Genomic DNA, 23,719 nt, shown 5'->3' with positions numbered 1-23,719 from the left:
AGAGGCGATGGGGGCGTTGTGGCGGCCGAAGGAAGCCGAGCGAGGGCCAGCAGCTGTGCGAGGGAGCAAGCACCGGTGACTGCGTGACCGGATCTGGCCGAGGCGTTGGCCGATTGCACCGGCAGTGATGGCGGGAAGGAGATAGTGATCGGCGGCTAGGGCGCGAGGAAGTCACGCGGTGGCTTGCAGCCGATAGCGACGCAAACGCTGGAGGCGGTTGTCGTGAGGGCGGTGGCGATCGTCGGAGGCGATGGCGATGCTTGTGGCTGGTGGTTGGTGGCTGTTGCCCGATCCGCGCGTTGCAGAGAAGGAACGAAAAGGAAGGAAGAGGAAGAAGAAGGTTCGGGAGAAGAAGAGAAGGAAGGAAGAAATGGGAAAGGAAAAAAAAAATTAAAAAAAATTATTAAATATATATATTTAAAATTATAATTATATATATTTATAATTATAATTATATTTATGTAAAAAAAAAAATGTGGGAGAACTTTAAAATATATATATATAGGAAATGGAGATCTTCAAATATTCCAGAGATTTTGGCAAAAAAAAAAAAAATATATATATATATAGGCACGTGTTTTGAGACAGTGCACAATAATCGAAATAGTGCACCAGAATTGAGGTGATGCACGAGAATCGAGAATTTGCATGCGTTTCAAAGTCAAGGCACACATACCAAGGAAGTGCTTTGAGGCTCAGTCAAAGGTGCTTCGGGGCTTAAGATGAAGTGACTTGTGCAAATTTTGAAGTTAACACGCAAATCAAGATGATGCGCTTATTTCAAGGTAAGGCACGAATATCGAGGTAGCCCAATAAGTTTGAGAATATGGAGATTGTAGCTTAAACAAAGATGATTGAGGCTAGGTTGGTAATTAGGTAAGGGAAGTGACCCCAGTTGGCAAGTGACATCGGGTAGTAAGAAAAGTCTCATTATCTTTGTTGAACATGAAATAATTCCTAGTTAGGAGAGTGGTGTGGTGAATATCTCGTTAAGCTCGAGGTATGGACTAGGGTAATGCCATGATAGGTGTGTGCTGATTTGGAGTCTTGGGGAAACTCAATCCTCACTATATCGGGCCGTTTGAGATTTTGGAGAAAATGGATCCTTGGTTTACAAGTTAACGTTACTTCCTCAGTTGTTAGGGGTGCACAATGTTTTTCATGTATCTATATTGAGGAAATATGTGTCAAACCCCCAACACGTGATAGATTATCGAGATTTAGAGGTTAGAGAGGATGCTTCATATGAAGAAATGCCTGTTAGCGTTTTGGAGCGAAAAGAAAAAGTGTTGCGAAATCGATCAATTCCGTTTGTTAAAGTCTAGTGGCAACGTCATTCTCTAGATGAGGCTACTTAGGAGCTCGAGAATGAGATGATACGTCTCTTTCCCCGGCTATTTGACTGACTAGGTATGAATTTGGGGAACCAAATTCCCTTAAGGGGGGGAGAAACTGTAACGACCCGTTAGTGGGTCTAGGTGTTATGGGTATTTTAGTTTGCACATTAGAGTTGTTGCCTTTATTAATTAATTGTTAAAAATATTATATGAGTTGGTAATGGGGGTAAATTAATGAAAATAATATTTGGTGTGAAAAAGTCTCAAAGTTGTGGGCTAAATGGATTTGGGCCTTATTTGAATTAGACCATTGATAAATAATTAAATCTTAAGTGTAAATGAATTGAGTTGAACCCAAATCTCAAGAAAAGTCCATTGGGCCTTAGTTGGATTGGGATATATATATATATATATATTTTAACTTGGGCTTGGACTATATATATATTTTGACTTGGGCTTGGGCTATGGGCATAGAGAATGATATCTTAAATAAAAAAAAAAAATTAAGAAAATGGTAAAATGACCAAAATGGGTAAGAGATATGTGAATTGTGTGTGTTAGTATGAGAGGCAAATTAGAGAAAATTAAAAGGGAGATGGATTGAAAGGAGTTGGGAGACAAGTCTCCCACATTTTTCCCTCCTTTTCTTCTTCTTACTTTCTTGTTCCCTTCTTCTTCTCCCTCTCCCGATTGTCTCTTCTTCCTCCATTGTTCTTCTTCATTAGAGCTTCAAGTGGAGAATTTCCAATTTGAAGGGTGTCTTCATCTCTTTGGATTTTGCAACCATCTAAGGCAAGTTCCATTCCTTCTTGTTTCATACGCAAGATCTTCTTCTTCTTCTTCTTCTCCTTATGATTGTGTAAGTTCTTTTTCTCTTATTTATCTTTTAATGCAAGTTCTTCAACCTTGTTTCCATCTTAGAAGGCTTGTTTCCTTCATTTTTAAGTTGTTGCTCTTAAATTCTTATTCTCGGATTCACTGACCATGTTATGTTCTTTGGTCTATAACTCCTTGTGTTTATATCCAAATTGAGATCCGTTTGTTGGGTTGTAAACTATACATCTTAAGCTTTATTTTAGACACAAGAATCGAATTTTTTGACTAAGATTTGATCATGTTATAGCCTTGTAAATCCCTGCAAAGATTTGGAAATTGTACTGCTTTCGAGTAAACTGACCTTGTTGTACTCTTTACGGTATAACTCTCTGTGGTTATATCTGATTCAAGATCCGTTTGTTTCTGTGTAAACTAGACTTGATAGTATTCATTTGGTAAAGTTTTTAGAATTTTTGTCTGCGTTTTGAGCCTACAGTATCCTTGTAAATTCTTGCCCAGAATCTGGAAATTTTCTGCTCTGTTTTTTTGAATAATCTGTTCTTGCTTCGGTTTTTGGGGTATAATGCTCTGTGGTTATATCCAAATTGTGATCCATTTATTTTTCTATAAAATAGACATCATGGGCTTCGATTCAGTATAAGATTTGAAATTTTTGATTATGATTTGTACCCATAACAACCTTGTTGAATTCTATGTAAATTACTGTTACAAATTCTGCCTTGTTTCGATTTTTGTGGAATATCTCCTTGTGGTTATTTCCGATTTCAAATCCAGTTGATGTTCCAGAAACTAGACTCATTAGGCTTTGATTTGGTATATCGTTTGTGGTATTTGACCAAATATTGAGCCCGGATTGGATTTTTGAAAATATGCTTGAAATCTGAAAATTTCTGAAATATGTTGTTATTCAACTCTTCCTATGTAGTCTAAAATTATGATTTTTGTATAGTTCTTTTATTTTTTTTTTGAATTATTCTTGATAACCCTCATTTTTGGATAAAAGGGTTTTATTTTCCTTACTTCGATAAATCTTGCAATATTGATTCGTTTTCCTGATGAACATTGCTAAAATCTAAATAGGGTTTTTGTGTCACCCTACATTTCTTAAGGAATGACATTATTCATTAGGGTCTAGTGTCATGCAAGATTTGGTGTTTCTTGCATGTATGAATTTTGATTCCTTGCGATTATTATTTGGGGTAAAAATATACAGTAAATATTGGTTGGGCATTTCTATAAGTATGAGTAAATAAATGTATTAAAATTTACCATGTGATCATAAGATAATGCACACTTTAATTTATGTAATTGTGCATGTTAAGCGTGATTTGAGATTTGTCTTAATCATTGAGGATTGACATGAAATTGGGATATGCATATGTGATGCATGATTATACTGATTTGCGCACCTATTATTTTACGCGACGGCTAAGTCCGTGGGTGAGAAAGGATATCCTATGAGCGCTTGACGCGGGTGAGGTGGCCATCAACCCAGCAGGCGTGGCTCAAATTGTTATTAATTGTTGATGTATTTTAATGATGCATATATATATTCATGTATGGATATATATATATATTGGCCGTGAGAGCCTTGAGAATTATGCAGAAAAAAATTCCTTACTATTGGTGCATATGCATGAGCATGGGAACGAGTACATAATATATGTAATAATCACGGCATGGGAAATTAATGTAAATGGAAAACTTATGAGTCGCGTTATACTAATATCTTCTCATAGAGTTGTTTATTCTATCTTGAGTATCCCTGCCTTTGATTCTATATCTCCATGCTTTATAAATACACTTGCTGAGCCTTGTGGCTCACCTTGTTTACTCTCATGTCATTCCAGGTACAAGTAGAGCAGTGGTTGAGGGCGAGCCCAGTGGGGCTAAAGCCTAGGGTTAGAGGTGTACAGAGACCTTCCAAACTAGATGGTCTATGTTAGCATTTGGGATGAGGGCAAGTGTGAGGAAATTTTATGTTGTAAAAATTTGTTAGTGCCATTGTATTTCATTTTGTTTAGACTATGGTCTAAGATGTTGTAAACCCTTATGTTAGCTTCCGCTGAATTTATCTAAGGATAGTACTATGGTGTTGTATGTTATTGTTCTATATCACACTTGTGATGACCTCCTTTCGGATATCCTATGCTAGCCATTCCTCATTCCGTGGGTTTCACTTTCTATGGACATCTTGAGACAATACATGGTCTCAATATTCGGCGAACCATTTCATCACCTCTTCACTGCTATAAAGGACTTAACCCCTCATTTTCAAACACAATCAAATTACCTTTTGAACGTTATCTTAGCTTAACCTCATTTAAACCACTAAACACACCCTTAACTCTACTTGTCATTCCTATGTGGACAAAGACTCCTCTCATCCCAACTTTTGCTCTTATAACCTAACAATAATCCCCCGTCCAGTGTCCCCGGTCCAATACCCCCAGCCTGTGGCTAATACACGGTCACTGGTCCAGTACCCCCAGCCTTAGGCTAGTACACGGTCCCAACACACGGCCCGGGTTGCTCTGATACCAAAACTGTAGTGGCCCACTACCGGATAGTCCCGCTAGCATAGGATATCCGAAAGGAAGTCATCACAAGTGTGATATAGAACAATAACATACAACACCATAGTACTATCCTTAGATAAATTCAGCGGAAGCTAACATAAGGGTTTACACCATCTTAGACCATAGTCTAAACAAAATGAAATACAAGGGCACTAACAAATTTTACAACATAAAATTTCCTCACACTTGCCCTCATCACAAATGCTAACATAGACCATCTAGTTTGGAAGGTCTCTGTACACCTCTAACCCTGGGCTTTAGCCTCACTGGGCTCGCCCTCAACCACTGCTCTATTTGTACCTGGAATGACATGAGAGTAAACAAGGTGAGCCACAAGGCTCAGCAAGTGTATTTATAAAGCATGGAGATATAGAATCAAAGGCAGGGATACTCAAGATAGAATAAACAACTCTATGAGAAGATATTAGTATAACGCGACTCATAAGTTTCCCATTTACATTAATTTCTCATGTCGTGATTATTACATATATTATGTACTCGTTCCCATGCTCATGCATATGCACCAGTAGTAAGGAATTTTTTTCCGCATAATTCTCAAGGCTCTCACGGCCAATATATATATATCCATACATGAATATATATATGCATCATTAAAATACATCAACAGTTAATAACAATTTGAGCCACGCCTGTTGGGTTGATGGCCACCTCACCCGCGTCAAACGCTCATAGGATATCCTTTCTCACCCACGGACTTAGCCGTCGCACAAAATAATAGGTGCGCAAATCAGTATAATCATGCATCACATATGCATATCCCAATTTCATGTCATCCTCAATGATTAAGAAAAATCTCAAATCATGCTTAACATGCACAATTACATAAATTAAAGTGTGCACTATCCTATGATCACATGGTAAATTTTAATACATTTATTTACTCATATTTATAGAAATGCCCAACCAATATTTACGGTATATTTTTACCCCAATAATAATCGCAAGAAATCAAAATTTATACATGCAAGAAACACTAAATCTTGCATGACACTAGACCCTAATGAATAAATGTCATTCCTTAAGTAATGTAGGGTGACACAAAACCCTATTTAGATTTTAGCAATGTTCATCACGAAATCGAATTAATATTGCAAGATTTATCGAAATAAGGAAAATAAAACCCTTTTATTCAAAAATGAGGGTTATCAAGAATAATTCAAAAAAATGAAAGAACTATACAAAAATCATAATTTTAAACGTAGGAATGATAGACTACATAGGAAGAGTTGAATAACAACATATTTCAGAAATTTCTAGATTTCAAGTATATTTTCAAAAATCTAATTCGGGCTCAATATTTGGTCAAATACCACAAACGATATACCAAATCAAAGCCTAATGAGTCTAGTTTCTGGAACATCAATTGGATTTGAAATCGGAAATAACCACGAGGAGATATTCCACAAAAACCAAAACAAGGCAGAATTTGTAACAGTAATTTACAGAATTCTACATAGAATTCAACAAGGTTGTTATGGTACAAATCATAACCAAAAATTTCAAATCTTATACCGAATCGAAGCCCATGATGTCTATTTTATAGAAAAATAAATGGATCACAATTTGGATATAACCACAGAGCATTATACCCCACAAACCGAAGCAAGAACAGATTATTCAAAAAAACAGAGCAGAAAATTTCCAGATTCTGGGCAAGAATTTACAAGGATACTGTAGGCTCAAAACGCAGACAAAAATTCTAAAAACTTTACCAAATGAATATTATCAAGTCTAGTTTACACAGAAACAAACGGATCTTGAATCGGATATAACCACAGAGAGTTATACCCTAAAGAGTACAATAATGTCAGTTTACTCGAAAGCAGTACAATTTCCAAATCTTTGCAGGGATTTACAAGGCTATAACATGATCAAATCTTAGTCAAAAAATTCGATTCTTGTGTCTAAAATGAAGCTTAAGATGTCTAGTTTACAACCCAACAAACGGATCTCAATTTGGATATAAACACAAGGAGTTATAGACCAAAGAACATAACATGGTCAGTGAATCCAAGAATAAGAATTTAAGAGCAACAACTTAAAAATGAAGAAACAAGCCTTCTAAGATGGAAACAAGGTTGAAGAACTTGCATTAAAAGATAAATAAGAGAAAAAGAACTTACACAATCATAAGGAGAAGAAGAAGAAGAAGAAGATCTTGCGTATGAAACAAGAAGGAATGGAACTTGCCTTAGATGGTTACAAAATCAAAGAGATGAAGACACCCTTCAAATTGGAAATTCTCCACTTGAAGCTCTAATGAAAAAGAACAATGGAGGAAGAAGAGACAATCGGGAGAGAGAGAAGAAGAAGGGAACAAGAAAGTAAGAAGAAGAAAAGGAGGGAAAAATGTGAGAGACTTGTCTCCCAACTCCTTTCAATCCATCTCCCTTTTAATTTTCTCTAATTTGCCCCTCATACTAACACACACAATTCACATATCTCTTACCCATTTTGGTCATTTTACCATTCTCTTAATTTTTTTTTTTTTATTTAAGATATCATTCTCTATGCCCATAGCCCAAGCCCAAGTCAAAATATATATATATATATCCCAATCCAACTAAGGCCCAATGGACTTTTCTTGAGATTTGGGTTCAACCCAATTCATTTACACTTAAGATTTAATTATTTATCAATGGTCTAATTCAAATAAGGCCCAAACCCATTTAGCCCACAACTTTGAGACTTTTTCACACCAAATATTATTTTCATTAATTTACCCCCATTACCAACTCATATAATATTTTTAACAATTAATTAATAAAGGCAACAACTCTAATGTGCAAACTAAAATACCCATAACACCTAGACCCACTAACGGGTCGTTACAGTTTCTCCCCCCCTTACGGGAATTTGGTCCCCCAAATTCATACCTAGTCAATCAAATAGCCGGGGAAAGAGACGTATCATCTCATTCTCGAGCTCCTAAGTAACCTCATCTGGAGAATGACGTTACCACTAGACTTTAACAAACGGAATTGACCGATTTCGCAACACTTTTTCTTTTTGCTCCAAAATACTAACAAGCATTTCTTCATATGAAGCATCCTCTCCAACCTCTAAATCTCGATAATCTATCACGTGTTGGGGGTTTGACACATATTTCCTCAATATAGATACATGAAAAACATTGTGCACCCCTAACAACTGAGGAAGTAACGTTAACTTGTAAACCAAGGATCCATTTTCTCCAAAATCTCAAACGGCCCGATATAGTGAGGATTGAGTTTCCCCAAGACTCCAAATCAGCACACACCTATCATGGCATTACCCTTGTCCATACCTCGAGCTTAACGAGATATTCACAACACCACTCTCCTAACTAGGAATTATTTCATGTTCAACAAAGATAATGAGACTTTTCTTACTACCCGATGTCACTTGCCAACTGGGGTCACTTCCCTTACCTAAGAATTTTCATTAGGCAACCCCTCTGGAATAGGTTACACCCGATCCTCAATTCTACCTTGCTTGGCTTTCTCTTGGTTGTCAAACCCTATAATGAGTGAGTGGTCCTACCATTTCACCATCTGGTTGTGGAACCTTTAACCACAATCCTCACCACGCCTACCATGCTTACCACAGGTCTTCGTTCCCTGCCCATTTGCACAGTCACTTTGTTGTCCTTATGCACCCGGTGAGTCAACACCTAGTCTCACAATTGGGCTGCTCCCACAAGGACACACTCGGTCCCAACATGAGTTCTCAACAGCATAGCTCGGGTCCGTCACTGCTTACATCACACCCATAACATGACTTCTAGCCTTTGGTCCCACATCCACCACCTCAAGCTATCATGGTTACACCAACATCCTCGTAACGACTTTTTAGCCAAGATTACCAACCTAACCTCAATCATCTTTGTTTAAGCTACAATCTCCATATTCTCAAACTTATTGGGCTACCTCGATATTCGTGTCTTACCTTGAAATAAGCGCATCATCTTGATTTGCGTGTTAACTTCAAAATTTGCACAAGTCACTTCATCTTAAGCCCCGAAGCATCTTTGACTGAGCCTCAAAGCACTTCCTTGGTATGTGTGCCTTGACCTTGAAACGCATGCAAATTCTCGATTCTCGTGCATCACCTCAATTCTGGTGCACTATTTCGATTGTTGTGCACTGTCTCAAAACACGTGCCTATATATATATATATATATATTTTTGCCAAAATCTCTGGAATATTTGAAGATCTCCATTTCCTATATATATATATATTTTAAAGTTCTCCCACATTTTTTTTTTTTACATAAATATAATTATAATTATAAATATATATATATAATTATAATTTTAAATATATATATTTAATTTTTTTTTTCCATTTCTTCCTTCCTTCTCTTCTTCTCCCGAACCTTCTTCTTCCTCTTCCTTCCTTTTCGTTCCTTCTCTGCAACGTGCGGATCGGGCAACAGCCACAAGCATTGCCATCGCCTCCGACAGTAGCCACCGCCCTCACGACAACCGCCTCCAGCGTTTGCTTCGCTATCGGCTGCAAGCCACCGCGTGGCTTCCTCGCGCCCTAGCCGCCGATCACTATCTCCTTCCAGCCATCACTGCCGGTGCAATCGGCCAACGCCTCGGCCAGATCCGGTCACGCAGTCACCGGTGCTTGCTCCCTCGCACAGCTGTCGACCCTCGCTCGGCTTCCTTCGGCCGCCACAGCGACCCCCATCGCCTCTGCAACTGCTACAAGATCCGACCCGACCCGATCGGTCTAACCCGACCCTACTCGGCCCAGCCCGACCGGACTTGATCCGCTTCAGGTTTGACCCATTAGATTTAACCCCTATCTAATTTGACTTATCTGATTAGATCTAACCCAAATCTGATTTGTCCAGATCTAAACCAGGTCCAGATCTATCATGCGAAGGCGCAACATACCCAGATCCCGACCTCGGTGTGGTGCCTGCATAGTCTTACATGCCCAATGCCCTCCACGGTGCTTCTTTGCCCCGTACTTCAGTCATGAGGAAGGAGCTATTGACTTTTCTGCTATCCACAGAATTTTTGGCGTCGGTAATGCTTCATTTCTTCTGTACCAAGTTCCGACAAGGGATCGGTCAGAAGCAGCCATTTCACTTACCATTGAAGCTTTAGCTCGGCTTCAAGATCCCGTCTATGGCTGTGTATCTCACATTTTAGCCCTTCAACAGCAGGTTAGTGAGTTGCAAGCTTATCGAGCTTATTTGCAAGATTCACTATTCGCATATTATTCTTCGCATCCCCAACTTGTTCCTCCATTTGATCCAAATTCCAACTGGAGCTCCAGTCCTGCCACCATCCCAGAGGCTACTCTACCTCACAATGGCGAAACGAGCAGCAGCCAGATGCCACTCTCGGATGACCTTGATGAGCTAGGTCCAGTCATCTTTGGCCACCGCCGACGTCCTTGAGCATTGGCACATTATCAGTTTTTATGGTTTGCCCCCCCCCCCCCTTTTTTTTTTTTTTACTGTACGGCTTGATCTCTTGTATTATATTTGAACATATGGAATGAATGTTATGTTTTGAGTACTTTAACATTTCATTTCCTTGTCCTTCCCTCGATAGCATATCAATTACAAACAAATTATCTCAACCTCTTGCAATTTTTAATAATTAATCACATCGAGGTAAATGATATCGAATCTTAATTGTCATCTCATTCGAAGATTGAAAATTTACATCCTAAGTCAGGCTACACAAACTTCTGAACCACCGCGCCATGCTAGTGGCACCACCATGACACTACAATCCCCACGGAAATTAGGCTTAGTCCAGACATAACCTACAGTTCACTCTAGGTCTTCGGCGTTTAATCGTCTCTACAACAGACTCGTTACCCCATATAGAGGGTCACGGTCCCTCAACATGAGCTAACCTAGTGGCCACCTCCCACCTGCATTCAGTGGTCCCTAGCATTAAACCCATCACTAATAGGCATCACCTGTAGTATTATTCCAAGCTAGAGCCATTCCTCATTCCGTGGGTTTCACTTTCTATGGACATCTTGAGACAATACATGGTCTCAATATTCGGCGAACCATTTCATCACCTCTTCACTGCTATAAAGGACTTAACCCCTCAATTTCAAACACAATCAAATTACAAATGTAATACCCCGAGAGCCCAGAGAAGTTAGTATATATCGAGGATAGTGTAAGGAAGGAAACAACACCAGCTGGATACCTTTTGGGCTGAATGTTGGCAAAGAACTCCCAAATTAAGCGTGCTTGACCTGGGGTAATCCAGGGATGGGTGACCTCCCCTGGGAAGTTCATGTAGGCCCATCAGGGTAAGTTGTTCCGGTCCTTCCTATCGCTCGATACGGGATGTTACAAATGGTATCAGAGCCGACCCCCGAGCCTCTGAGCGCGATGGTGGGGCAAACCTCAGCGATGATGCTGAGTCCCTGAGGGGGGGTGCGTGTAGGCACCTTAGGCGAATCCCACATCGGCCATGCATCGGGGGGAGATCTGGGACCGGTTGTAAGGTCGCATGACAAGGACGTCATGTGTTCAAAGGGGAGAGAATGTAATACCCCGAGAGCCCAGAGAAGTTAGTACATATCGAGGATAGTGTAAGAAAGGAAACAACACCAGCTAGATACCTTTTGGGCTGAATGTTGGCAAAGAACTCCCAAGTTAAGCGTGCTTGACCTAAGGTAATCCAGGGATGGGTGACCCCCCTGGGAAGTTCGTGTAGGCCCATCAGGGTAAGTTGTTCCGGTTCTTCCTATCGTTTGAACGGGATGTTACACATCTATTCACCAACTTTGGAGGGAGTGTTAGAAAATAGTAGGAAAAATCTCGAATTAGTGGAATCCTAGGTTAGAGGGATTGATATCATAGTATTTTAGGAAGTGATCTTCTATTATTATCTTGCATGTCGTATTCTCTTATAGCTTAGGAATTATTTCTATTTTACAACATCCTAGGTTAGGAAGTTAATCCTATATATATATATATATATATACATATCCTAAAGAATAATCAAATCTACTCATTGTCTCCTATGGACTCATCACATGCATACATTTTTATTCTAAAGGTTTTTGACCGATTTTTGGGGAGAGAGAACTCATTCAACAACGGGATAGGCGAGTTCTAGTAGGCTATGAAGGCAATCCTATATATTCATTTATTTTTAATTTGTATTAGATGTCTACGCCTAGATATGATATAGGAGAGTCTATTCGTTTGTATTGATGACTTGGTTGCTTGGATAGAGATAGATATACTCAAATTGATAGGTAGAGTATTTGACTTCATTTGCATTTTTGTTATCCAGATGTATTGACAGGGTTGTCTGCAATGAATCAAATGTGATATATTTTAACTGATTGCTTTATGCATGTGAGGTATAGGGACGGTGATTTTTAGTCTTGATAGCTAGTGTATAAAAATGGATTGTTCGGAGGCTTGCAGGTCAGTAAGGGGGGCTGACTGCCTTCCTAGGGATTCACACCAATCAAGACCCCGGCATCAGGTAATGACAATTTCAGTTTCTCTAAATGACAAAATGAAATTTAGATCCCGATCTGCTACACTTATCTTTCTATAAATCAAACATCATTATCAGTGCAGCATATTAAGCAAAGATGGCAAGAAACCAATCCCATCTATTGTTGTATGATCCAAAATAAATTTTAGAAAGGACAAAAAATGCCCCAAAACAGCCTAATTAGGTAACCTTTATACACAGTGAAATGACATAGTTTGACTAACCAAATTGATAAATGCATGACATTCCTAACTAGTGAGCCACAAACCCTGATTTAGTTTTTTGAAGAGAAAAGCATTCTAAATTTTACTTTTGTTTCAAAAGAAACAAATTATACCTGACTTCCAACTATGCAGAAGTCACTGGTTTTACACAAAAAATAACAATAATAATGAAAGGAAAGAAAGAAGTGGTGGAAGAGTACAAACAACAAAGAAGAAAAAGAAGTGAAAGGCCTGAACAAGCATCAACAACTTTCTCCAAAATCTAGAAACCATCACATCACTTTTATTCAACTTGTAGAAGCCATTCAGAAACTGCAAATGATAGTGATTTATTCACTATTAGCTTTTACTTGTAAGAAACCAATAAACATAATAATGAGAATACCTGGACATGACTAGATCTATCTGTTGACAAGAAATCAAAATGTTGAAAAGATTCTAAGAAATCACCACTGAAAGTTTCCACTTATGCAATCAAAGAGACGGCCAATCAGGACACTCGGATTATAATTTATATGATAGAAAGAGTAGATATGCTTACCTTTATTGAAGCAAGGCGAACCAGTCTGAGTGAAGGGAGATCACGGTGAGAACCCTCTACAAATAAAGCAATACCAAAGGTTGAAGGTAAGTAGACAGATGCTGGGAGCCTGGGTGAGAGGCACCTAGCATTTCCCATAGGGAATATTGAGAGACTAAGACTTAAAATCTTCAATCTCAAATGCAACCAAGAATTAAAGATAAACTTGAAGATAGATTATTATAATGGAAAAAGGAATAAACCAATGAAGAAAATTAACAGAATTGAATTAGAGTCAAATAAAATTATTTAGAAATCCCTACCATGACGGATATCAATCAACATACGTGGAATGTTGATTGCGTCAGCTGCCTCTGCAATTGATACCACCATCTTCTTACGGGTCTTCTCAACAACACCATTCACAAGCCTTCACAGAAAATGATTTAATAAAAGAGCCAAAATTATCTCTAAGAATGAAATATTCAAGACTGCATCATGCAGAAAGAAAAATAATCAAATCAAGTTCCTAGCATGCAGCTTATTCATGTTCGGGTGACCACTAAAAGTTGTAATAAAAATGTGTATTTGCTTTTATAGTGCCCCTTCCAAACTATTTCATGTCTCTGCTTTTTTTAGACTGGGATCCTATTTCTGTCATTTTTAGATCAAAATTGTGAAGTACTTCAATCAACCTTTGTCATGTAAATGACTTTGGAGGTATCACTGTGAGTGGCATTTGTTTTTAGAGGGCTAGTATTATTCAAGTAATGAGACGTTGGGGTATCAAAGATCACTAAAAGATTGTGAATAACCAGCATTCTAATTGAAGAATAGATCATTCTAATTTTGTATAGTTGGTTTTTTTAAGTGGTTTCAACAAATCTAGGCATTAATATTGGCTTTTTTTGAATCTTTTTAGTGCTGATGTACATGAGGCATTTTCTTTTGAATTTTGAGCATTCACTTGTGAACATGGGCAGCACACCCCTCATAAATCTTTTCTACAGCACACATGAAAACAATTAATAAAAGATTAATAGAACATTAGAAAGAAAATCTAACCTCATTTTATTAAACATTAGAGGAACCACAAAAACAGGAACAACAAAACAAACAAAAAAACAGGTGTTTTTGGCACACAAGGTTCCCTAGTTTTTGAGGGCCAGAAAGGGTCATTTTTTGTACATGGCCTTACCCTTGCAATTTTTGCAATGAGACTGTTTCCCCAACTTGCAGTTGGAAAGAAATTTCTCGCTTTGGCAAGAAAGCAATTTATACATACAATATAGAAAATGCACACAAGGGGATCATCAAATGCCCAATTAGCGTCATTGATCAATTTTCTTAGTAAATGATTCACTCGTTATCTTCACAAACCAACGTTAAAAAAAGTGACATAAACGGCATTGTCTTAAACCTCACTATCATGGATCATCTATATCTACCATTTACTAGAAATAAAAGGAAATTTTGAGTACACCTTCAATAATTAAGCGACATATAAAGTTTTCAGTTTGTCAACACTCAGTGTGCCAGCAGTCCTATGAGGAATCCCAGAAGAAATAAAATTTGAGAGGCTTTAAAGGAAAAGAAGCCAGACGTCTCTCAAACAATTGTTCCCTATCCTTTTGTTTACAATTGCTCCATTCTTCGATAGGACACGAGGAAGAACTTGTCTGGTTACCTGTTCCGTTCTGCCTTTTCTCTACATGCTAATGCACTATCCCATAAAACAGCCTTCCCAAATTCTTGTAATTTTCCAAGATACGCCGACTAGTAACATATTTCAAGCAAAAATATGATGATTCTCATTTTCCTATATAATATAATAATTTATTTATCAGTTTACCTTGAGGTTCTATAGTACCACATTTATTAAAGAGCTGATATATCCTTCACCGGATAACTAAACATAAATTTGTCTCCAATAGATATATGAAGGCCAATAAAAGATTAACAATACAATTTCATAAAGCAAATTCAAGGCCTTATGCTTGAATTTTGGGCAACAGTAGCAAAGATATACATCATACTCACACTCACTATTTGTGTCTAATCTGCTTAAAACTGTTTTTCAATAGCACATTAACCAAAAGACCCTTGGGACTAACTCATCAGTAAAGCATGATCAGTAACATCACTTTCCGATGGCAATTGATCTGGAGTTTGGAAGCTCTAGCATCAAAGAGTACAAGAAACATTGGAATGTTAACAATTACCATCATTTTAGTTTTCGGTTTTTTTTCTTTTTCTTTTGCAATGCATTGACAGACAGACTTAGAGACCAATTCATCAAAAGCACAACAATTACCTCATGATTGCCATGCAATACAGCATGGCCAGCATCTCCTCTGAGCCCAAACCATCATTCCCGATGTCAACTCTGGCATCAACAAAAACCAGTTCACTACAAAGCAAATCATCACATGCTCAAAAGTTTATATTACCTAGATATTATGCTTTATCAGCGCAGTTTAGAAAGGGAATCTGATACCTGAAATAAGGATCTTTTTGCTGAACCTCAATAAGTGCAGCAGTGACTTCTATAGCAACTGGAAGACACCCTCTGCTCCGCCATGCCGTTATCTGGAGATCATAATGTGTCGTTCTGTAACTATCTTAGTGATGTTGGAAGGAATCTCTCTGGTTGTTTCAAATAAAACTTTTCCTATAAACTACTGCAGGTTTTGCAATTTGCTGAGGGGACTTACTCTTCGAATGGCAGAGGAAATGGATTGCGGACAAGAAGAGAAGAGAGACGCTTGGACGAATTCCCATTCGACCCAGCTCAGCCATGGCACCATCTTGTAGCCAGAAGATCGGTCGACCATATCGCTTGTGGTTTCATTAAACCCTAGCAGAGCATCCATCCAAGCAACGTTTCGAAACTCTACCCAACGAATCAGAGAAATAAATAAGTATAATCATGCTACAAATTAAAGGATAATTATTTCTAATAATTATTAATGTTCGAAACATTATATTTAAATTGAACAAGATTGATTTAGAAAATTAGAATGTACTTTATGAAATATATAATAATAAAAACAATTAATCTAAAACTAAATAAAAAAAATCAAAACTCATCATATAATTTTATAATAAGCAGACACAGATATTAAAAGCAAATAAAAAATTAATCAAAATTCTCTTATTTTCATTTTATTAGAATTCGCCAGTATCCTTACACATGCACAGTCTCAATTATCGAATAGCATGCTAATTTTTTTTATTTTTTAACTTAAAAAAAAAATTAAATACAAAAGATTAAAATTAAAACTAAAAACAAAAAATTAAATTTCTGCCAAATAGACCATACATAATTCATATTGTACCTAAAAAGTTGCTTAATTGAGAAGATGTTTTCCCTATTTTCTTTCTCTAACTTCCTACAAAAATCACCGAGTTTTATTTTCTATGATAAATTAGAAAACATGTTAAAATGTTAAATACAAAAAACTATTTTTCGATCCATAAATCTAAAACATTAGTTTCAAAATGATCGTTTCCCAACACAAAAAAAAAAAAAAAAAAATCAACCATTCTTGTAATTTTTTCCATATTCTAATTACACTCTATAGATTAGGTGACCAAAAATAAATGTGTAAAGACGAACCTCCATTTGACAGCTGAACAAAGGGCAATTTTAATAATTGATTCGTTAAAATACTTAAACTAAGGTTGAGCATTTCTTACATATCCCCTCTTGAGGCTAAGGTAAACTTTTCAGTAAATAATTCTACATTGAATATTTTCTAAGACGGATCCTCCCAAACAAGTGACATTACAAATGGCTAATTTTGGTTGCACTAAGATTAGAGGTTACCTTAATGAATCCAAAAGCCTTTCACCAACCAATGAATCTTTGCATCAACACTTGCAATAAGCTTTAAAGGTCACAAGCAACATATTGTAATCAACAGAAAAAATTAACAGTTAAAAATTTAACTTGCAAAAAGTACAGGCGAGTTACTTGTATGGATTGTCAATGGGTTGGACCCGACCTAGACATGTAAAATAGATAAAGTATCAGAAGTTAATATCCAAATAATCACGAGAAGAATGACCTTCTCCAAATGAATCTAAGCTTGACTAGGGTTTCAACAATTTGAGAAGCCATTAAAGATCTAAAAGTGATGAAAGTGTAGAAATCTAACTAGGGTTTCATCATAGTTTGGGTTGCGAACTTGCAATTGCAAGAGAGAGCCATAATTTGAGCCTTAATGCCTAAGGGTTAACAGATTTGGGCCTTTCTCTTGAGCCAATAGGTGTGTCCAAACCTAATCCACCTAATAAATGAGTCTAACATGTATGGATCTTATGGATTTGTTTTGGATCTATTATAATTATGTTGGGTTTTTGCATAGAGAATTATTTCTAGAAAATGAAGAATAGAACCTGTTAGAATGAAGATGATGTGCGGCTGGATTTTTTCCAAGTTAGATTAGTTAGCTTAGTGGTTATATTATGAGGGTTATTTTAGTCATTGGGTATATTAAAATAACTAGTTGTAATTAATGCCCTTATGTTCTATAAATAGGAGGCAAAGGCTAGGCAGTCGAATACAACATCATTTACTCATTCAAACTGTTTCTCTGAATGCAAGTGAGATTGCCAAGAAAGAGAGAAAGAATTAGAGAGAAAATTTGTCTTTGTATTCTCTTGTGTGAGGGCAGGGAACTTGTGTGAGAGAGAAAAGAGAGTTCTCATAATCTTATTCAAGTCGTTTCTAGTGGAATTGGCTACCGGGATCAATGCTGGATGTAGGATTGCATATTGCAATCCAAACCAGGATAAATTAGCGCCTACTGTTTGATTTGATTGCTCTTTTATTTTATTTTCTTTGCTGTTTTTCATTTCCAGTTTATATCTTTCTATTGTGGGTTGATTTCCAGGTGAGGAGTGAAGAGAGATTGGCGAAATAGAGTATTGAATTGGGTTCCTAAGAGCTCATAATCTTAACAAATTAAATCCAAATCTAATGGATTTGGTATGTAGACCTAACCTATTGATAGGTCTACAAATAAGTGGTTAAGGTTCAGTTCGGATTTGCTGTGAAATTTTTGTTGTACGAATTACTTTCATGAGAAGTGATTTTACAACAATCACTTTTTATAAAAATTAGTTCAGTGTTTAGAGAGATCATTTGAAATGCTTTTAATATTGTTATATATGTTTGCCTAATTAATGAAGAAAAATAATTTTAACAATGAAATTACAAAAATGAATATTGACACAAAATATTTGATAGTTAATACTCTTTTAAGAAAAAAGAAAAAATAGTAAAGCCCAAAGAATGAAGCCAACCATTGTCGCCCTGAAATTCCAATGTTGGGGGTTTCCCAGTAATTAGTAATACCTCTATCACTTGGAAGCCCCAATGATGGGATAAAAGAAGTGTCCAATAATACAGACTTATTCTACACCCTCATTGTTAGGGTCTCCCTTATCACTAGGAGTTGGGAACCCCAATCATTAGGGTTTTTCCATGGTGGAGTGACGATGGCAAGTGGCTACCACTATCTCTCTATAATTTTTTAAAATTTAAGTATTCAAATATATATATTAGTGTTATTAAAGGCACAACAGGGCGTTAGAGCCTAAAGCACAAGGCACAAGGCGAGACGAGCGCTTGATGAAACTAGGCACATGCTAACCAAAACAAAAACAAAAGAAAATGTATATCCTAGTTGAAAAATAAGATATAAAATAGGTTCTAACTTCTAATAACATATTCACAGGCATGTTATCAAGGAAATAAAAAAATTCAACATATACTAATGAAAAGAACAATAAAAAATGCCAAAAGATACAATTAAAAGTTTTTAAGTCAACTTAAATTAAATCTTAAAACAATTTATTGGTTTTAAATCTTAATCAAGATTAACTAATTATGCATTTTCAATAATCTAAAAATCATCCCCATCATCAAAATCAAACATTTCCATATTTTCATCATTAAAAGTATCATCTCTAATATCTTCTTCCACATCATCTCCCTCTCCATCTTCATCTAGTTCAAATTCAATTGGAGCATTTGAAGTAGTAGCCATTTTATCATTATCAAATTTATAGTTGAAGCAATAAATTTAAACCTTAAATAGTAAAAAATTAAAAAAAGTAATAAAAAGTAAAATAAAAACTCTAAAAAATAGTTTAAAAAAAGCCCAAGCATGCCTAAGCTCAAAGCGCCTTGGGCCTAGGCACACCTTGATGGTCTGCGCCCACCTGGAAGCATTCCAAACTCCTAAGGTGCACCTAGGTGCGCCTAGCGCTTAGGCACACATTTAATAACACTAATATATATATTTCCATATATACATATAACATCGTTTAGAATATATATTGAATATATATAGGAAAGATAATAGTTGTCAATTTAAATATTTATGAAGGTTATTTTTGTTCATTAATAATTTAATTTTCTGCTTTTACTTTTGTTGTGCATTTAGAAGCTTCAAATTATTATTTATGCCGTTGTTAAGATTGCTTTTAAATTTTGACCAAATAATACAAAAATAAATAATAATACTTTTACTATTAAAAACACTTTTTTCTTTCACCACAACATGACCAAACAAGCACTAAACTTATAACACATTAGAATACATAGTGCTAACTTAATTCACAACATAATAGAGGAACACCTCAACCATGCCCTTCCCTATTATTTCTTAAAAAAACCATGGAAAAGTTCTAACTTCTCAATGGAAATCGTTCCCCCTAAAGCATTTCATCAAAAAAATGGCAGAATCATAAAAATTCATAATTTGGAATAATGCAAACAGGCAAAGCTCTTTGAGACCAAAGTGTTATTCAACATAAATTTGCAGGCATGAAGGTAAAATGTATTTAAATTGTCTTGCTTATCTACAAATAGATGATATTGCAAACATATAGATCAATACAAGCAAATGCAAACGACAGGGGGTATGCACACTCATAGGTATATAGTTTCATGTTGCAAAATAAATTAATGATGCTTGGGATTCAACTCAGTTGGCACATGTCCAGGTCCTTTTTAGCCTCAACTCTCTTAACCAGGCCACATTTGGCCTCTTGACCCAGGAAAAAAGGGTATGTTACAAACCGAATGGCAAACCAATCCTGCTCAAGATTGAATCACCTAATTCAAGCTAGGATTCTCTCATACATTAAGCGATAAAATTATGATTCAGGATTATTTCCTATAGTATAGTGACTAATTCTAATCTTCATAAACTTGGGATAAAACCATTCTCCAAAATTATAGAAAGACGATTTTAAGGGATAAAGTTAATTATTATAAATTGTCTAGGATAATTATTCACAAGCGCTGTCTAATAAGGAGCTCTCGTCATAATTTAAAGGATTATCCCTAAACTGCTATAAATAAAATAAGGTCTCTCTTATGAGGTAAATATTCTCCATTACAATTTTAAGTTTTCTTCCTCCCTCTCTATCACTCCATGTCTGATTTAGTCAGAGGGAGTCTCATTATCTTTTTGCAGTATATCAAACTCATCAGTTCAAAGCCAAAGTTTTTCACCATATAGTATATTTCCTTCTCTGTAATATATTGGTAGTCAAATTTGTGTATCATTATGAACTTTATAACCTTCACAACAATTTAAGAACTTTGGAAGACAATGTTAAATTCCCTTGCACCAAGAAGAACAAAACAACATATGAATAAAGGGGATATAAGTATAGTATGGAACCCACAAATACAATCGGTGGCTAAGGGAGACACGAATTAACAACCATGGCAAGAAAAGGTTCCCATCACTCTGAAAGATTATAACAACACAATCAAATTATCACAATGAAAGCAAAATCATTAGCTTACGGACAGGAATAACCGAATCAGACCCTTTCAAGTCAAAACGAAGCAATACGAGAATCACCACAAATAAGACCAAGAAACAGAAAAAAGAAGAAAAACAAAAGAAATCATACCCTTTACGCTGAATCGACTATTCGTGTTGCACGAAAACGGCGGCGCCGAGCACGGAAACGTCGATTCCTGTTTGTGATCGACGGCACCTCAGCCCAGTTTGCGTTTGTGAATCGACGGCGGCACCGAGCAATCGGAGTTGTGAATCGACGGCGGCAATGAGCACTGAGCACCAGCAACCGGGCGGCAGGGGGGACGGTCAGAGAGATAGTAGAACAAAAATACAAAAAGCTCTGGGCAGCGATGGGCGGCGCTGGGCAGCGATGAAGGGTTTTGGGCGGCGATGGCCGGCGACGGCAGTAATGGACGAGGCACGGATGCTGCAGGAGGAGAGGAGAGTCGGGAATGTATAGGGATAGGAAATGTAAATATTGAAATTGTCAGAGGGTAAAATCGTCATTTCATTAGTCAGCTCCTTTAAGCTGTACAGGTTTTAAGCAATTGATAATTTCAAACAAATAAAAAAATAATCTTAATAGCTTAAAAGCTGTAGTAATAACTTATAAGCGGTTAAACGGCATTGCCAAAGGAACCCTTAAGCAACTTTTTAGGTATAATATGAATTATATGTAAAGATTTATATATTTAATTTTTTTTGTTTTTAGTCTTAATTTTAATTTTTTGTAATTAATTTGATGTGAAGTTAAAAAATAAATAAAATATAGCATGCTATTTGATAGTTGATACTGTGCATGCGTAAGGATATTGGTGAATTATAATAAAATAAAAATAAGATAATTTTGATTTATTTTTTATTTGCTTTTAATGTTATATGCTTATTATAAAATTATATGATGAGTTTTAATGTTTGTATTTAGTTTTAGATTAATTGTTTTTTATTATATATTTAATAAAGTATGTTATAATATTATAAAATATAATATTAAGAGTCAAAAAATCATGTGTTGTATTTTTATTATAAGATGTGTTAAGTAGATGATACAATGATACATAATTTTTTTAAATCTACTCCAATAAAGAGGCGTCACATAACTAATCTATCGTCATCAATTATGACTCGTAATATTATTATATTATAAATTAATTTTATTTAATTTAAATATAATGTTTTGAACATGAATAATTATTAAATATAATTATCCTTCAATATATAGCATGATTATACTTGTTTGTTTCTTTGATTCGTTGGGTTGGGTATGGTAGAGTTTCTAAACTTTGCTTTGATAAATTATTTTTTTATCTATTTGAAATTATTAATAGTTTAAAAGTTATATAACTTAAATACTAATATAATTTTTGTAAACAAGCTTATAAGCTAATATATTAGCATTTGAGGGGAAGTTGTCGTTGAGTAACTTTTGCAAATAAGCTTCTAAGCGCTTTTTGAGTTGATCAATGAAATAATGATTTTGTCATTTGGCAATTTTAATATTTACACCTCCTATCCTTATACATTTTTTACTCTCATTTTTTTCTTCTTTCATATTTTTTTCTCTCACAGTATTTGTGTCTCATCTATTATTGTCGTTGTCAGATCTCCTCCATAAACGGTTGTCATTGTCAGTCATTATTGCCATCGCTGCCCAAAACCTTTCATTGTTGCACAACGCATCGCTATCCATTGTTGTTTATAACTTTTTGTATTTTTGTTCTACTAACATTTTTGTGTGTGTATGAGATGATTGAATTTCAATTATATTTGTGTCTTATCTAATTTCGAATTTTGTAATTATCAAATTTATTTGATTATCAATTATTATGTCACGTATAATCTTGTAATTTTATAATATATATCAAATTTCTAGCTATTCGAAACAAATATAAATTTAAGTATTAATATTTATTTAAATGACAAATACTTGATATCTATCGATAAAATTTAAAAATAAATAATTTTATATAATATCTTAACATATATATTGAAATTTTTTATGAATTAAATTTAAATTTATACATAAAATATAAAATTTATATATATATATATTTATAATTTATTAACATATAATTGTAAGTATTTTAGCAATTGGACATTAATTTAAATTTTTTATTAAAAATGTGTATTTTTTGAATTTTATTTATATTATTCAGTATTATATTTATTTTAATATTTTTATAAAATTCTAACAGCTTATTAGCTTTTATAAATCAAACATATAACTTTTAATTAATAACTTAAAAACATATCTTATTAATTTAAATATTATTTAATTTAAACATTATTATAAAATTTAAACACTATCTAATTTAAAAACTCTTAAAAAAAAAAAAAGCCTAGCTAAGCTAAGTATGACGTGGGTCGAATGGGAAATCTCCCAAGCATCTCTCTTCTCTTCTCTTCTCTTCTCCTCTCTTCTCTTCCACAACCCATTTCCTCTGCCCTTCGAAAAGTAAGTCCTCTCACCAAATAGCAAAACCTGCAGTTGTTTATAGGAAAAGTTTTATTTGAAACCCTAAAGTAGTTACAGAACGACGCATTATGGTCTCCAGATAACGGTATGGCGGAGCAGAGGGTGTCTTCCACTGCTGTACTTATTGAGGTTCAGCAAAAGGATCTTTATTTCAGGTATCAGATTCCCATTCTAAACCGCACTGATAAAACATAATATCTAGGTAATATAAACGTTTGAGCATGTGATGGTTTGCTTTGTAGTGAACTGATTTCGTTGATGCCATAGTTGACATCAGGAAAGATGCTTTGGGCTCTGAGGAGATGCTGGTCATGCTGTATTGCATGGCAATCATGAGGTAATTGTCGTGCTTTTGATGAATTGGTCTCTAAGTCTGTCTATCAATGCATTGGAAAAGAAAACTAAA

At 35.6% G+C, this 23,719-nt stretch overlaps 1 protein-coding gene across 7 annotated transcripts in view; it reads right to left on the bottom strand.

The window, feature by feature from the left end:
* Positions 1-21,303, bottom strand: part of LOC127794345 (pre-rRNA-processing protein las1-like) — a 49,549-nt gene extending 28,246 nt beyond the window's left edge. Inside the window, exons 1-8 of one of the 7 annotated variants that reach the window (XM_052325364.1) lie at positions 20,947-21,286; positions 16,982-17,012; positions 16,835-16,895; positions 15,720-15,898; positions 15,503-15,594; positions 15,320-15,415; positions 13,329-13,435; positions 13,027-13,082 (exon numbers count right to left, since the gene is read on the bottom strand). In XM_052325364.1, the coding sequence (XP_052181324.1) occupies positions 13,027-13,082; positions 13,329-13,435; positions 15,320-15,415; positions 15,503-15,594; positions 15,720-15,878 (510 nt within the window). In that variant the 5' untranslated portion in view covers positions 15,879-15,898; positions 16,835-16,895; positions 16,982-17,012; positions 20,947-21,286. Of the gene's footprint in view, positions 1-13,026; positions 13,083-13,328; positions 13,436-15,319; positions 15,416-15,502; positions 15,617-15,719; positions 15,899-16,834; positions 16,896-16,981; positions 17,013-20,946 lie in introns of all 7 variants that reach the window. The other 6 variants (XM_052325366.1, XM_052325365.1, XM_052325362.1 and 3 more) reach the window with 6 other exon arrangements.
* Between the last annotated feature and the right edge of the window lie 2,416 nt (positions 21,304-23,719).

This window comes from Diospyros lotus, chromosome 2, assembly GCF_014633365.1.
Source record: "Diospyros lotus cultivar Yz01 chromosome 2, ASM1463336v1, whole genome shotgun sequence".
NCBI classification, from domain to species: domain Eukaryota; kingdom Viridiplantae; phylum Streptophyta; class Magnoliopsida; order Ericales; family Ebenaceae; genus Diospyros; species Diospyros lotus.
Note: the sequence above shows the minus strand (reverse complement) of the source record. Positions and strands in the feature narration are given on the sequence as shown.